At 57.0% G+C, this 13,615-nt stretch overlaps 1 protein-coding gene across 1 annotated transcript; it reads right to left on the bottom strand.

Moving 5' to 3' along the window:
• Window positions 1–201: 201 nt before the first annotated feature.
• Window positions 202–8,482, bottom strand: LOC105490038 (neuralized E3 ubiquitin protein ligase 3). The gene is made up of 4 exons (XM_011755259.3): window positions 7,610–8,482; window positions 3,010–3,495; window positions 1,948–2,019; window positions 202–992 (listed from the first exon to the last, which is right to left on the bottom strand). Exons 1-4 carry the CDS (start codon window positions 7,635–7,637, stop codon window positions 790–792), a joined length of 789 nt encoding a protein of 262 aa, XP_011753561.2. The 5' UTR covers window positions 7,638–8,482; the 3' UTR covers window positions 202–789.
• Window positions 8,483–13,615: the final 5,133 nt, after the last annotated feature.

Below are 13,615 nucleotides of genomic sequence, written 5' to 3'. Positions count from 1 at the left end.
GGACTGAAATTACAAGATTACCCCCTTCATGTGCTCAGTCCATGGGCCCGAGTGCCCAGAGGCCCACCCAGGCCACCCACAAGCCCAGATTGTGGGGAAGACAGAATGGCATGTCCCCAAATGCCACATCATCCTGAACAGCCCTCAGCTCCCACCCCACTCCCAGACTGCAAGCAAGAGGACACAGGCACTACAAAATCATTCAGGAAACACAAACTTTATTTTGATATCTCAGAAACTGGCAAGGAAATTACCACAGTGACAACAATACACGTTCACGTTATAAATCATCTTCAGATGCCTGGTCTCGCTGGGACCTCGCGCCCACCCTCAAAGGGAGGCAGGGCAGGTAACTACAGATCCACTCTACCGGGGACTTGTGGGAGGCAACCCAGCTTCCACGTGGAACTTGACGCATTCCATGTAGATACCTCCTGCTTCAAGTCCAGGTTCTTCAGTACCCAGGAGGTACAGGGCTTCACCAGACACGACAGATACCTGAACTCCCTCAGCTATAAAACACGGGATTGGGCCACCCTGTCTCTAAACAAAGCAACCCATCAGAAGGATAGCTCTGGCATGGACAGAAAGGGGTTTTTCCTTGCTCCCCTGTTGCGAAACAGGTGGAGGGAGCAGACAGCACCTCCCTGACTTCCTCTCTGCCGCACCTCTTGCTAATCAGCCCTTCTGACTCTTCCCTAGAAAGAAGGTAGGGCTGCGCCTCCTTCCTCTGCAGGAACCGGACTCAGATCTAGGCCTGGGCTGCCACTCATACTGGGAAGCCTCCTCTCACGAGCCTTCCTCAGTCCTCAGAGCAGGAGGGCCCTGCGTGGGGGCTACCGCCTCGATCTGCCAGCGGCACACAGGGCACTTGGCCGTATCCCTGAAGACCCGCCAGGCACAGCATCTGCAGAAGTATGTGTGGCCGCAGGGCACAAGGCAGGTGTTGGCAGCGTGATAGAAGCAGATGGCACACTCTTCTCCTGGTGTGGCTGGAAGAGGGAACAACACAGGTCAGGGCACATGGGGGAAGGGGCGGGCAACCCACTCACAATGTGACCACAGAGAATGACAGAGAAACATGTAGCTGTATTTTGAAGAATGTTACCTCGTGAGGAAATGCGTACAGTGTGATGAAGTGAAAAAAAGGGGGAAGAAAAAAACATATATATATATATATATATACACACACACACACACACACATACATAATCAAATTCCAATTTAGAGAAGGAAAACAAAGCACAGACAAGTCCCTGTATATACACATGTCTATATCGATGACCGAAAATACTGGAAGAAAATCCACCCAAGAGGTAATGGGTGATTTTTTTTTTAACTTTCCTCTTTATCCTTTAATCTTTTTTACTTTTTAGAGACAGGAGACTGTCACCCAGGCTGGAGTGCAGTGGTGTGATCACAGCTCGCTGCAGCCTCAGTCAGCTGGGCTCAAGCGATCCTTCCACCTCAGCCTCCCGAGTAGCTGGGACCACAGGCATGCCCCACCACCACATTCGGCTAATTTTTGTACTTTTTGTAGAGACAGGGTTTCGCCATGTTGCCCAGGCTGGTCTCAAACTCCTGGGCTCAAGCGATCCTCCTGCCTCGGCCTCCCAAAGTATAGGGATTACAGGTGTGAGCCACTGCACCCCACCTATCCTTTCATCTTTATTTCCATCGGCAAAGCATTTACAATGAATGTGGATGACTTTTTAAAGCAAGAATAACGCTGTCTGTTCATAAAAGTGCTCTTCTAGCTCACAGAGTAGGCCAACGCTCTCAAAGGCAGAGATGCCAGGTTGCTTTTAGGTTTCCAGTAGGCAGAGCCAAATCTTTTGGCCCAAAGCCTGAGAGAGACTTGAATGAACAACCAGGACATGGGCCTTCTCCCTCCTCTCCCAGGTGCTGGATTCCTGGGGAGTCCCTGCTGCTTGGGAAGGCACTCACCTTTGGGCTCAGCCACAGCCTTGTTGCTGAGGTCCCACGGCATGGCTGTTGGGAGCCGGCTGGCTGTGGGATCTGAGGGAGAGAGAGAAACTCAGGCCCAGGACGGCAAGCCCAAGTGCCCCCATCCCTGCTCCTGGCCCCGCAGCAAAGTGTCCAGTCTCCTTTCTTCCCTGGGTTACAATGCTGAGCCCCCATCCCCAAAGTTTAAGACCCTGTCCTGGCCATCCCTTCCCCAGCTTAACCCAGCTGAGAATCCAAGAATCCTTGGGGCTGGAGATTCTTCCTCCTGAGCCACCTTCCTTCAGGCCCCTCTTCTTTGCCCTCCAGCCACTACCTGAGTGGAGCCCCTTGGCCTAGCCACATTCCCAACCCAGATGGGCGTCAACATCTCCCAAGACCCTGGACAAACACAGGTTCAGGGCTCCACCCCAGACCCAGCAAATCACGCGCTTCAGGTGTGAGGCGCTGGCAGCTGTGACAAATGGTTTTAACAAATTTGCTGGTGCGAAGTGGGGATTGGACCACCGCCCAGCCCAGGAATGCCAATGTTTCTTGTTATGGGTATTACTGCCTCTCTGTGCTCCCCTGAAATCCACTTTCTTCTTGGGTGGCTAGAGGGATGGCTCTCCTTTCCCCACCCACTGACTGAGAGACTCAGCTTTCTCCCTGCGGGCACTCTCCATGCACACCTCTAGCCTCACCTGTGTGTTCCCTTTGCTTGCCACCTTTGTCTCTAGTGAACTCCTATTTAGGCTGAGAAGCCCAGCCCAAATGTTTCCTCCTTTGCGAAAGGAGGTGGGCACTCTAACAGGTGTTTTGGTTAACGGATGGCGGGAATGCTGGGCCTATCTGCTTGTCATTCTTTAGGGACAACACTGCCCTCCCTACCACTGGGCCTTGTCTATCTGGTGTCTCCAGTGCCCATCTTCACAGCTAACACTGGGCAGGGCCTGACGGAATAACTGAATGTGAACGTTCTTCCTGTGGCTCTGGATCGGTGTGGGGTGCCCCTGGAGCCCCCATCGCCCCACCTCCCCTGCGGGGTCCCCACGGTCGCCTCACCCAGCAGCTCGATGGCCTTGGTGGTCCCGTACACGTCCATCACGGCCCAGAGCGGGGCGCCCACGGGCACACCCTCGCGCAGCAGGAACCTGCAGCCGGCGTTGACCTTGGCGAAGAGGCGGCCGCGGCGGTCCACCCAGAAGCGGACCACGTCCCCCACGAGCGCGCAGCCCTCAGGCAGTACGGCCGCCCACGTCGGGCTCTGCTCCTCCAGGTCGGGGCACAGGAAGGGCGGCAGGCTGGGCACGGACACGCACGCGGGGTCCAGGCGCGTGAAGCCCACGCGGAGGCCGCCGCACCAGCCGCTCTCCTCCCGTAGAAGGCGCAGCGCCACGGGCTCGCCCAGGCGCACGGGCCGCTGGCTGAACACGATGCCGTCGTGGAACGTGGCGCGCCTGTGCGCGGTGCAGCCACGCGTGTCCAGACGCACCTGCGCGCCCTTGGTCTCGGCATGGAAGCGAAGTGCCTCCCGGGGCGCCTTGGCGTCTGTGGGTTGAGGACGGGGAGTGTCAGTGCTGGCCGGGTCTGGACCCACCAGCTCCCCAGAGAGCCCCCCAGTATCCCAGAGTCCCTCACACCTGAGAGCCACCTCGACCTTTCCCTAGGGACAATTTCCACCTCTCTGTTCCTGCAGAGATGTTGTGAAAACTGTAGGAACTGATGTCTATTTGTGCTCTGCCTGCGACCAATCTAGTAATGGTTATTATTGTTCAAGAGAAAGAGTAGGGTTAGTCAGGCATAAATATCTATACGTTTGTTATAGATGGTTTTTTTGTTTTCTTTTGTTTTGTTTTGTTCTGTTCTGTTTTGTTTTCAGAGATGAGGTCTTGCTGTGTTGCCCTGGCTGGTCTTGAACTCCTGGCCTCAAGTGATCCTCCCGCCTCTGCCTCCCAAAGCGCTAGGATTACAGGCATGAGCCACTGCACCCAGCCCATACATTTATTTATTCTATATGCACCTAAAAATGACGGAAGAGGAGACAGACAGATCTGCTGACTGTGGTCTGCTCCAGGAGGCCATCTGCTATTCCCTCTCTGCTTGTCTCTCCCGTTTTCCCACGGGGAACTGCATCACTTGTGAAAACCACGGCCCCCAGCAATGGTGATGTCCTTGTCCTGGGAGAGAAAGGGGCCTGGCTGCTCCTCACATGGTATGGGTGCAGGCTGGAGAGGGAGTCCCAGGTTAGTCCCTCAGAATCCTGGGTGAGGTCAAGCCTGGCTCTGAAACCAGGGGACTTCCCGCAGGACTCTGCCTGGTGGTCAGGAGTGGAAAGCACCTCACTGGGCAGCCCTTCCTCTCCACTCAGCCTGCAGGAAGCTCGTGGGGATTCCTACCGCAGAACTGCCTTAGCCAGCCTTGCCCCTCCCTTCCTGGCCCTGCGCTTTCTGGGCTGGGGGAGGGAGGCTGGCCGGCTGTTTGCTGTTGAAAATAAAAGGTGAATTCAATCAGAACTTAAGCCAGACCCCAGCCTAAGGAGCAAGGCCACTCCCCTCCCAGATCAGGTCACACTCCCCCGGCAAGGCAGGCACTCTGACCACACACAGGTTTCCACCCTCTAGCGGAGCCCAGGGCCAGGAGGTTCCATCTGGTCAGGCACCAGGACACCTTTGCAGTGACAGTGACTTTGTCCCTGACTTCCACAGGCCAAAGGTAAGCCTACCTGCAGTGACCTTTCCCTGGCATTAGGGACCAGTGCTCACCATGGCCTTGGGACTCTAACAGAGACCTGTGTATCTGCATTCACCCCTCACCCGTGCCCCACCCGTGCCTTCCCTCGATGCACTCATCCCTCCCCGTGAATCCCAGCAGGCCTGCCCAGCTCCCCGTGCCTCAAGGCTGCACCTAGGCAAGGAGAAGTCCCAGAGCCAGCACGCATGGAGAGCTGCAGCCAAGCTGGGGACCCTGACATCAGTGAACCTGGCCTTGTGCCCATGGTTGAGGCTGCTCCATGGAGGGCTGTGGGACCCCGGCTGTGCCATGGTTAACACCCCCATTCCAGACCTGCCCTGCTGCTGGCCCAGGCAGGTCACTGTCCTCCAGGGCCCGGCCTCCTCACCCACAGACAGCAGTGAGGTGCATGTCCAGCAAGGCCAGGCGTCTCGGGACACCTGTCTGGAGTCCTGTTCACTGCCTACCTGGCCAGGCACGGGGCTGGGGGTGCCAGGGCAAGCAGGGGCTCTTGGCACAACCAGCCACAGTCTAGGAGGGCAGAGGCCAGCCCTTTGGCTGCGTCACTGCCCATCCCTGAGGTGGGAACTAGAGAGAAGCTCTGGAGTGGGCCTGGCAAGAGCCTGGAGCAATGGCCCTCGATGAGGGGCAGTGCCAGAGATGGTGGCCGGCATCCGAGCCCTCTCTACAAACTGCCACACCCAATCCTGCTGCCATCCTAAGAGGCACACGGTGGGCAAGTGGCTGGCCCCGGCCCACAGCAATCAGGGGCAGAACTAGCGTCAATGAGGAGTTCTCCCAGCCTCACCCAGTGCAGCCCCTACAGGGAAAGAGGAAACTCTGGGGTCAGGGGAGCTGGAGCCCTGTCACGCTCAGTGCCATGGGCTTAGATGGGAACCAGCAGAGATGAGCCCGTCCTGGTCGGGGATGGAGTTTCCACCCCACCCTCTAGGCAGGTGCCAGGGACAGAGGCTGGCTCCACGCAGGACTGGCTCTGGGGGCGGGGAGGGGTGGAGGACGGGAGGTGACCTCACTGCTCCATTCACTTCCTGGATGAAGTGGGGAACTGGCTGGCTGGAGGCAGTCCAGGGAGGAGGGGAACTCCCCCGGAATGGCCTTAGGGTTGCACGAGGCCCTGGGAGCCCTTGAGAAGCAGGCCTTGCCCTGGAGAATAATTTGACAGTTTGCAAAGCTCCCCAATCCCTGCCTCAGGAGCCTTTTCAGCAGCCCTGTGTGGAGCTAAGTCCTCATGTCACCAGGGCTGGTGGGTGTCAAGGGTATGCGGTGGCTGCACAGGTCACTCCGCAGCCAGGGCACCTAAGCGGCCTCCTCTGTGCTGCTCACTCAGGCTCTGCCCCCTACCTCGGGCAGCTCCCTGGGACCTGGCAGGGCAGCAAAAGGTCCCTTAGGGCACAGCCTCTCATCTATGAAGACTCGGTCTGTCTGCATGGTCATGTCAGCTATTCACTGTGCACCACCAAGGCCGAGTGGGGCTGAAACCCAGCCTCGCCCCGCCAGCCCGGCAAGGGCCCGCAGGACCATGTCCACCTACCTCACACAGGGCTCTGTGCCTGGGCCTGGAGCGGGGTCGGGGCGGCCTGACGGGTGTGATCGCCACCTCCACTCCACCTGCCTCCTCCCACGAGGCCTGCAGGGATCCTCCCACACTTTGACCTGGGCAGCCCGGGACACCTCACTCCCAGGGTGGAGAGTGGCAGAGGTGGGCAGAGGCGGCTCTCCAAGCAGACCTGTCCCCAGTGGCTGGGCTGGCACAGGGTTCAGATCACCCTGGTGCCCAAGCACCCTCACACCTAGAGGCGGCCGCTCTTTCTTTTTTTTTTTTTTTTTTTTTTTTTTGAGACGGAGTCTCGCTCTGTCGCCCAGGCTGGAGTGCAGTGGCCGGATCTCAGCTCACTGCAAGCTGAGGCGGCCGCTCTTTCTATGGGTTCTATTTTCAGGCAGGATCCTGAGCTCAGAGAAGCTGAGTGCCCTGCCCATGGGGGATCTCTCCAATTACTCCACCCGCCCCGGGGTCCCCACTGCTGAGGGGATGGACTGCCTGCCGCAAAGCAGGGCCTCTGGGGTATCTCTACTCCGGGACAGGTAGACTCAGAGTCTAGATTCTCCAGGGTCTTGGAATCTGAGTGGGGCAGGGGCGGCCCCTTGCTCAGCGAGAGCCTCCAGGGATCTCCATCCTCACCACTCCTCCAGGCGTCAAGCCTTTCAGGGTGTCAGGCACCCACAGGCACTTTGCAGACTCTTTTTCTCCTCACCCCGCCTCGGGGGAAGCCCTCAGAGCTCGAGAAGGCTGTGCTAGTCATCTGTGTTTTTGCAGCCAGAAAGTGGGGGATCCCAGCCCTGCTCCTGGCCGCTGCACTCCCACGCCACCTCCTTTCAGGCCTGTCATTTCCCTGCCAAGCAACATTACTGTGACAGCAGCAGTAGCTCTTGGCACAGCCAACTACCAGTCTGTGAACCCATGGTGCCCACCAGGGAACCAAAGGCCCTGAGCCCAGGCTCCCAGCTCTTTACCTGGGAGGGCAGGTCCAGAGATGCCCAACTCCAATCACTGGTGCTAAAAGACCAGGTCCTCTATCTCCCCTGCACATGGCCCTTCCACTCGTGGACACCTGTGGCCTCAGGTGAGGCTCGCAGAGAAGCTTTGGGCCTATCACCCTTTTGATTTGTGTGTTTGATCTTACAAAGATCCCCGTAAGCCAGCAGGCATTGTCTCCAGCCTGGAGATGTAGAAACTGAGGCTCAGGGACAAAGTGACTTGCCCACAGCTCAACTCGGCAGAACGGGGACCCCACCAGCCCCCTAAACTTTACAATGGCCACATCTCTACTCCAGCAATAACACAGAGCACCCCTCCACTACCTGTACCCCCAGTCCAGAGACCAAGCTCAGGGCTCGCAGGAGGTCTACTCACTGGCCTCGAAGCAGAGCTGAGCACCCATCAGTCTAAGGTCCTCGGGCGTAGGTCCCCAGGTCTAGAAGGAACTGCCTGGAGAAGTCTAGTGGACAGTTTACCAAAGATTCAGCAGGTCTGGTTTTTATGGGCCAGAGATCACGTTACAAGGTTGATGATTAATTCGATGGTGCTGTCATGTGTTACTATATCCAGGGGATTTCCCAGTGATTTCTCCTGACTTGCAGCCCGACCTGCTGGAGCTGGCCGGCCTAAGAGAAGGAAGCAGGAATGGGGGACAGGCCTGGGTAGGTCTTACAGTAGCCTTGTTTCTCACTTCTGACCAATCTCAAGCTGGCTGTGCATTGTAATGGTCCAAGCATGTTAATAAATACCTATGCCCAGCCTCGCCCCCAAAGACTCCAGTTCCACTGGCCTGGGGTGGAACCCAGGCATCGGGAGTTTACAGAGCAACCCAGATGATTCTAATATACAGCCAGGGTGGAGATCCATTGCTGCAGACCCTGGTACACAGAAGGAACTCAATCTATGTTGTTGAAGCAGATTGAATTACATGTGCTGTATCCCAGGACCTGCGAAATTGTGCACCTCCAACAGAGAGGAGGGGTAAAGCAGACAGAAGAGGAGAGGAACTGATAGCCCTACAGATGGTCACACCAAAGGTCTAGCTCCCAATGTGTTAGCACTGGAAAAGAAGCCAAAGGTATTCTAGCCCCTCGATTTTTATTTAGGTTAGGAAAACTGAGGCGAAGGAGGCTCACTCTAACCTAGAGTGAGGGAGGGAAGGTGGCTTACTCTAACCTAGTGCTTCTCACTCTCATTGCAACATACTCTCAAATCTCCTAGGGATCTTGTTAAAATGCAGATTGACTCAGAAAGCCTGGGGCCCTAACTGAGATATGTGGACTCGACTTTTTTTTTTTTTTTTTTTTTCCAGGCGAGGTCTCACTGTCATTCAGGCTAGAGTGTAGTGGTGTGATCATGGCTCACTACAACCTCAAACTCCCAAGCTCAAGCGATCCTCCCACCTCAGCACCCTGAGTAGCTGGGACCACAGGTGCACCCCACCATGCCCAGCTAATATTTTTGATATTGTGAAGACAGGTCTAGCTATGTGGCCCAGGCTGGTCTCAAACTCCTGGCCTCAAGCAGTCCTCCCATCTCAGCATCCCCAAGTGCTGAGATTACAGGCACGAGCCACGGCACCTGGCCAAGTGGACCCCACTTTAGGTGGCAAGGGCCTGGTGGGTTTGGAGCCTTGTGAGTGCCCTGACCCTCAACCTGTGGGCTAAGCCCCTCCCAAGACCCCAGATGAAGGCCACAGTCAGTGACTGCTCGCCTAAGGGATGGCTAGCGCCCGGTGCGTGCTCCACCTTAGTGCGGGCTGCCTTGGGTGGTTCCCCAGAGGGCTGGAGTCGTGCACCTTGTTAATAAATCACACTCTCATGAGAGGTATGTATGGCATCTTATCAGGGAATTCACCTCTGAACCTCAGACTGTCTGGAAAGTTACCTGGCAAGCTACGGCCCTCAGGCCACCCAAAGCCAGCAGGCTGGGGTGGTGTAGTCGCATCAGAGGGACCTTGGGCCATGAGGCATCTGGGGGGCAGAGGGGGTCATTCTGAGGAGCTAAAGCCTGCATAAAGCCTCACATCCAGGGGACAGGCATGCCTGCCACACACTCCATGTTTGTTTATTGAACACACTGCCAGGGTTCAGGACATACCACCCCGAAATATGGCACCTTGGCATTTGAGAAAACAGCAGAAGCAGGAAGGCCTCACTCACCTTCCTTTCGCCCAAATCCCCTGAAGTAGGACCATGAGGCCATAAGGCCCATCCTTACCTCTGAAGACACAGGGACAGAGAGAAGAATCTGAACAGGCCTGGCCAACTCTCCCCAGTTTATTACCCCTTCCCCCTAATTTAGCCAATCACTTCTCCACAATGCCCACTCTTCATGAAACCAACGCATAAAAATACATGTCCCCATTTCTTTGGGTCTTCATTTCTGAAGGTCCCTGTGTCATGTAAAATTTACATGAACTAAATTTGTGTGCTTTTCTCTTGTTGACCTGTCTTTTGTTATAGGGGTCCTAGCCATGAACCCAGCAATGGGTGAGGAAAGATTCTAGTTTTCTACTTTTTCTCCCCTGCACAATGCTCCCGTTCTTTTTTTTTTTTTTTTTTTTTTTTTTTTGAGATGGAGTCTCCCTCTGTCGCCCAGACTGGAGTGCAGTGGTGCGATCTCGGCTTACTGCAACCTCTGCCTCCCGGGTTCAAGCAATTCTGCTGTCTCAGCCTCCCAAGTAGCTGGGACTATGGTGCGCTCCACTACGCCCAGCTGATTTTTGTATTTTTAGTAGAGATGGGGTTTCACCATGCTGGCCAGGATGGTCTCGATCTCTTGACCTCGTGATCCACTCGCTTCGGCTTCCCAAAGTGCTGGGATTACAGGCGTGAGCCACCGCGCCTGGCCCGGAATGCTACCGTTCTAAGTCCAGAACTTACCCGGTAGTCCTCATGGCAACTCCTCCAAAAGGTCCTGTTGATTGTCATCATTTCCATTACACACGTGGGGAAACTGAGGCACACGACGGTGACGCAGCTGGTTCAGCTTACTAGGCATGAGGTGACAGGCTGAGGTTCAGCCCAGGTATCGCGGCTGGAGACGGTGTGCCTGGGCCCCTCCACCGCCACTCGCCGCGGAGACTCCCCTCTGGGAGCGCCCCCCAATTAGCAATGTCTCCCCCACTGTACTGCGCGGGCACAGAGCAGGAGCTTTGTGGACAGGCCTGACTGGCTGCTGGGTGGGACGTGGAGGCTGCCCCGCTGCAGACGGCACCCGCCAGCCCCGCTGCAGACCTTTGCTCCGAGACTGGCGGGCGCTGGCCCCGGAGTGCGGGGCGGCCTCGGCCGGGCCGGGACTGCGGCGGCCTCTGCTGGCGGCGCTCAGTACTGCAGGAGGCGCCGAGGGTCCGGGAGCCCCCGAAGCCGGGAGGGGCGCCCCCGAGGCAGGTCCGCCGCGCTGCCGAGGCTCACTGCACCGCAGCTCCCGCACGCCCGCCTCCCGGGGTGGGCGGCAGCCTCGCTGGGACCCCTCCGCAGCAGTCGGTCCCGCTTGCCTAGAGCCCGATCGCTACACCTGTCTTCCCGCAGGTCATCTCTCAAGACGCCGCCCGCGCTCCGGGAAGAGCCGGGCACAGGAGGACGCCGCGGCTGCCCTGCGCCCACGCCCGCCCGCGGCCCCGCGGGACCGGAAACCAGCCCAACCTGGGGCACTGTCAGGCAGCCCGGTCCCTCGTGGGCCCTGCCACTAAGGCCCTGGGACGCCTGCCTGTGACACTTGCCAGCCCTCATCCGTTCCCCGGGCCGAAATCTCAGAGGGCAGAGGCTGCCCCCCCTGGAAACCAGCCCCAGAACATCAGGGCCGCGCGCGCTGTGGGCGGCAGGCCAGGCGCGGAGGGGCCAAACAGGGCAGCGCCGGGAGCTTTTGCACAAGGCACCCCTCTGCCAGCCTCACGGCCCAGCCATGCCACCCCCGTGAAGCCGGTGTGCTGGCCCACAGCAGCGCTCTGCACAGCAGCCCCAGCCTGGAAACAGGCGAATGTCCACTGTCGGGGCAGCTGCACACCTCAGATCCCCAGGAATGCAGGGCCCCTTCCCCGGAGGCCAAGGCCAGTGTCCCCCCCACACCCAGTCCAGGCCTATGCTTCCCCGGGTCTGCCGCCTAAGCAGCCCTGTCCCTGATCTCTGTCTCAGAGGCTGCTCCCGGCCCAGCTCCCCACGCCCATCAGCAGGACCTGAACTGCCACATATGCACGCCATGGAATACTGTGCCAGTGAAAACCAATTACTGCTGCCTGCACCCACGTGGATAAACCTCACCGCCGTGAGGCTGATGTAAGGGAAGACCCAAGAGCACCGCGTGTTGCCACTCATAGGAGGTTCAGGCAAAACCCATCCTTGGTGTTTGAAGCAGGACAAGGCTCCCTTTGGGAGCTGGTGATTGGCAGGGACACGGGAAGCCTGTGGGGAGCTGGAAACGTCCTGCACCTTGATCATGGTCACACCGGTGCGTAGACGCACAAACAAATCCTTCCAGTCGGACCCTCAAATCATACGTAGATCGCGTCTTCGTGTTATGCTGGCTAAGCCCTTCCAGCCCTAACAGTGTCACTCTAGCGGAGCATCCCCACTGCCTGGGACAGGACCGGCTCTGGAGGCTGGAGGGCTTGACCAGCACTGCCGCCCGGTGGCCGGCAGCGGAACTGACCACGGCCTAGTGCCCTGGAGGGAACGGGCCACAAAGGCTCCGCCCGGACTGCACCTGTGCCCTAGGCGCCGCCCTCAGCCACCCAGCCAGCCTGCACCACCAGCACCCAACAACTCTGGGGGTCCAGCAAGCCCTCTGGGCCAATAGCTGCAGCTCCCACGGGGCCTTGGGGGTGGGAGGGAGGAGAGAGAGGCCAGCATGTAGCACAATACCAGCCCAGAGTTATAAACAGGTCTGCACTGTCACCTCCGCCCTGTCGCAGTCCTCCTGGGTCCTGATTCTGCCGGGCGCCTCCACGTCTCTCCGCCCTCCTGGTTCTGCCCCGCCAGCATGGGAGCGCCCACTGGGCATGAATGGGGAGCCTGCCAGAGAGGCGAGCTGGAGGAGAGAGGCACAGCTTCCAGGCCTGGCGTGGCTGCTCATGCCCCCGCGTGAGGGAAGGGTCAAGGGAAAGGTGTACACTCTCTTCTTTTGGTTTCTTGTTTTCCTTTTCCCCGTGCCCTCTCACCCTATACACAATTGTCAGGGTGTCTGTCCTGGGAAGACACCTGGTACCTGCCCTGGTGGTGCCTGCCCTGTGTGGTGTGTGTGTGTGCGTGTGCATGTGCATGCGTGTGTGTTCAACAGGAATTGATTTGGCGCCTGCTATGTGCCAAGCACTGTCCCAGTTCTGGGTAACCAGAGATGGAAGGAAACCCAATCCTCATCCTTCAGCCACTTTGTGCATGCCCTGGAATTTATGTAAGTGCTACAAGAGGCCAAACTGACGGCTGGGAAGACCAGCATTGTCGTGGGGTTGTTATGTCCGGGGAATGGGTGAAGGTTTTGTGGAAGAAGAGATATTAAAATTGTGCCCTGAAAGGTAAATAGGATTTCAACAGCCAAGGAAAGAATGAAAGGCATCTCAGGGAGAAGGAATACACACACAAAAGCATAGGAACGGAGACATGCTGCACGCTCTATGGTTGTATCAGGTAGGATTAGGATTGCCTGCATGCAAGAGAATGTCCAAAAGGACGGTGGCTTGAACAAGGCGTGTTCATTTCTTTTTCACATAAAATAAGCTGAAGACAGGCAGTCCAGCTAGTCGTGACACCTCTGCAGCCACAGGGCACCCAGGCTTTCTCCGCCATTCAGCTCCACCGTTCTGGCACCGGCCTCAAGGTCATATTTCTCAACCCATTCACAGATGCTTGTATGTGTATCATATGTTCACATATTATAAATTAGCAAAGTAGAATGCTTAACAATGTTTTTATCTCATTCAACCTCTGGTTTACAGATAAGGAATGAGTTTCCCAGAGCCTTAAACTCCTGTAGTGACTGAGAGGCATCAGCACCTGCCCCCTGATTCCACCTCAGCCTCACTCCGCCTTCCCAGAAGAAGGAAAAAGGAAGTGACAACAAGGAAGGGGTGAGGCTTACACCAGGAAAGTCAAACTCCCAGAAATCCCCAGCTAACTTCTACTTACATCTCACTGGCCAGTACTGGGTCCTAAGCCTACCCCTAGCTGCAAGGGATGATGGGAAGTGTACCCCTAGCTGCAAGAGATGATGGGAAGTTTGCCACTCCCATCAAAATCAGGGTTCTGCCACATACTTAATTAACAACAAATTAACCTACATTTGTTAAATGGCTACTGTTTTAAGGACCTGGCTCAAGTCTTTACCTCTAGATACCTCCAGATTGGGGATACTCTCCCGTTATGTTGGCCTTGCTGCATTGCATCA

Source organism: Macaca nemestrina, chromosome 13 (assembly GCF_043159975.1).
Source record: "Macaca nemestrina isolate mMacNem1 chromosome 13, mMacNem.hap1, whole genome shotgun sequence".
Lineage (NCBI taxonomy): Eukaryota > Metazoa > Chordata > Mammalia > Primates > Cercopithecidae > Macaca > Macaca nemestrina.
The sequence above is the reverse complement of the archived record's forward strand: the minus strand, read 5'-3'. Positions and strand labels throughout refer to the sequence as shown.

Excerpts from the sequence above, each read along its gene's own strand:
- LOC105490038 (XM_011755259.3), bottom strand. The coding sequence starts at position 7,637 with ATGGGTGCTCAGCTCTGCTTCGAGGCCA. Across the intron at positions 3,496-7,609 it reads TCAGCTCTGCTTCGAGGCCA|ACGCCAAGGCGCCCCGGGAG; the intron begins GTGAGTAGACCT and ends CTCAACCCACAG. Across the intron at positions 993-1,947 it reads GGCTGTGGCTGAGCCCAAAG|CCACACCAGGAGAAGAGTGT; the intron begins GTGAGTGCCTTC and ends TCCCTCTTCCAG.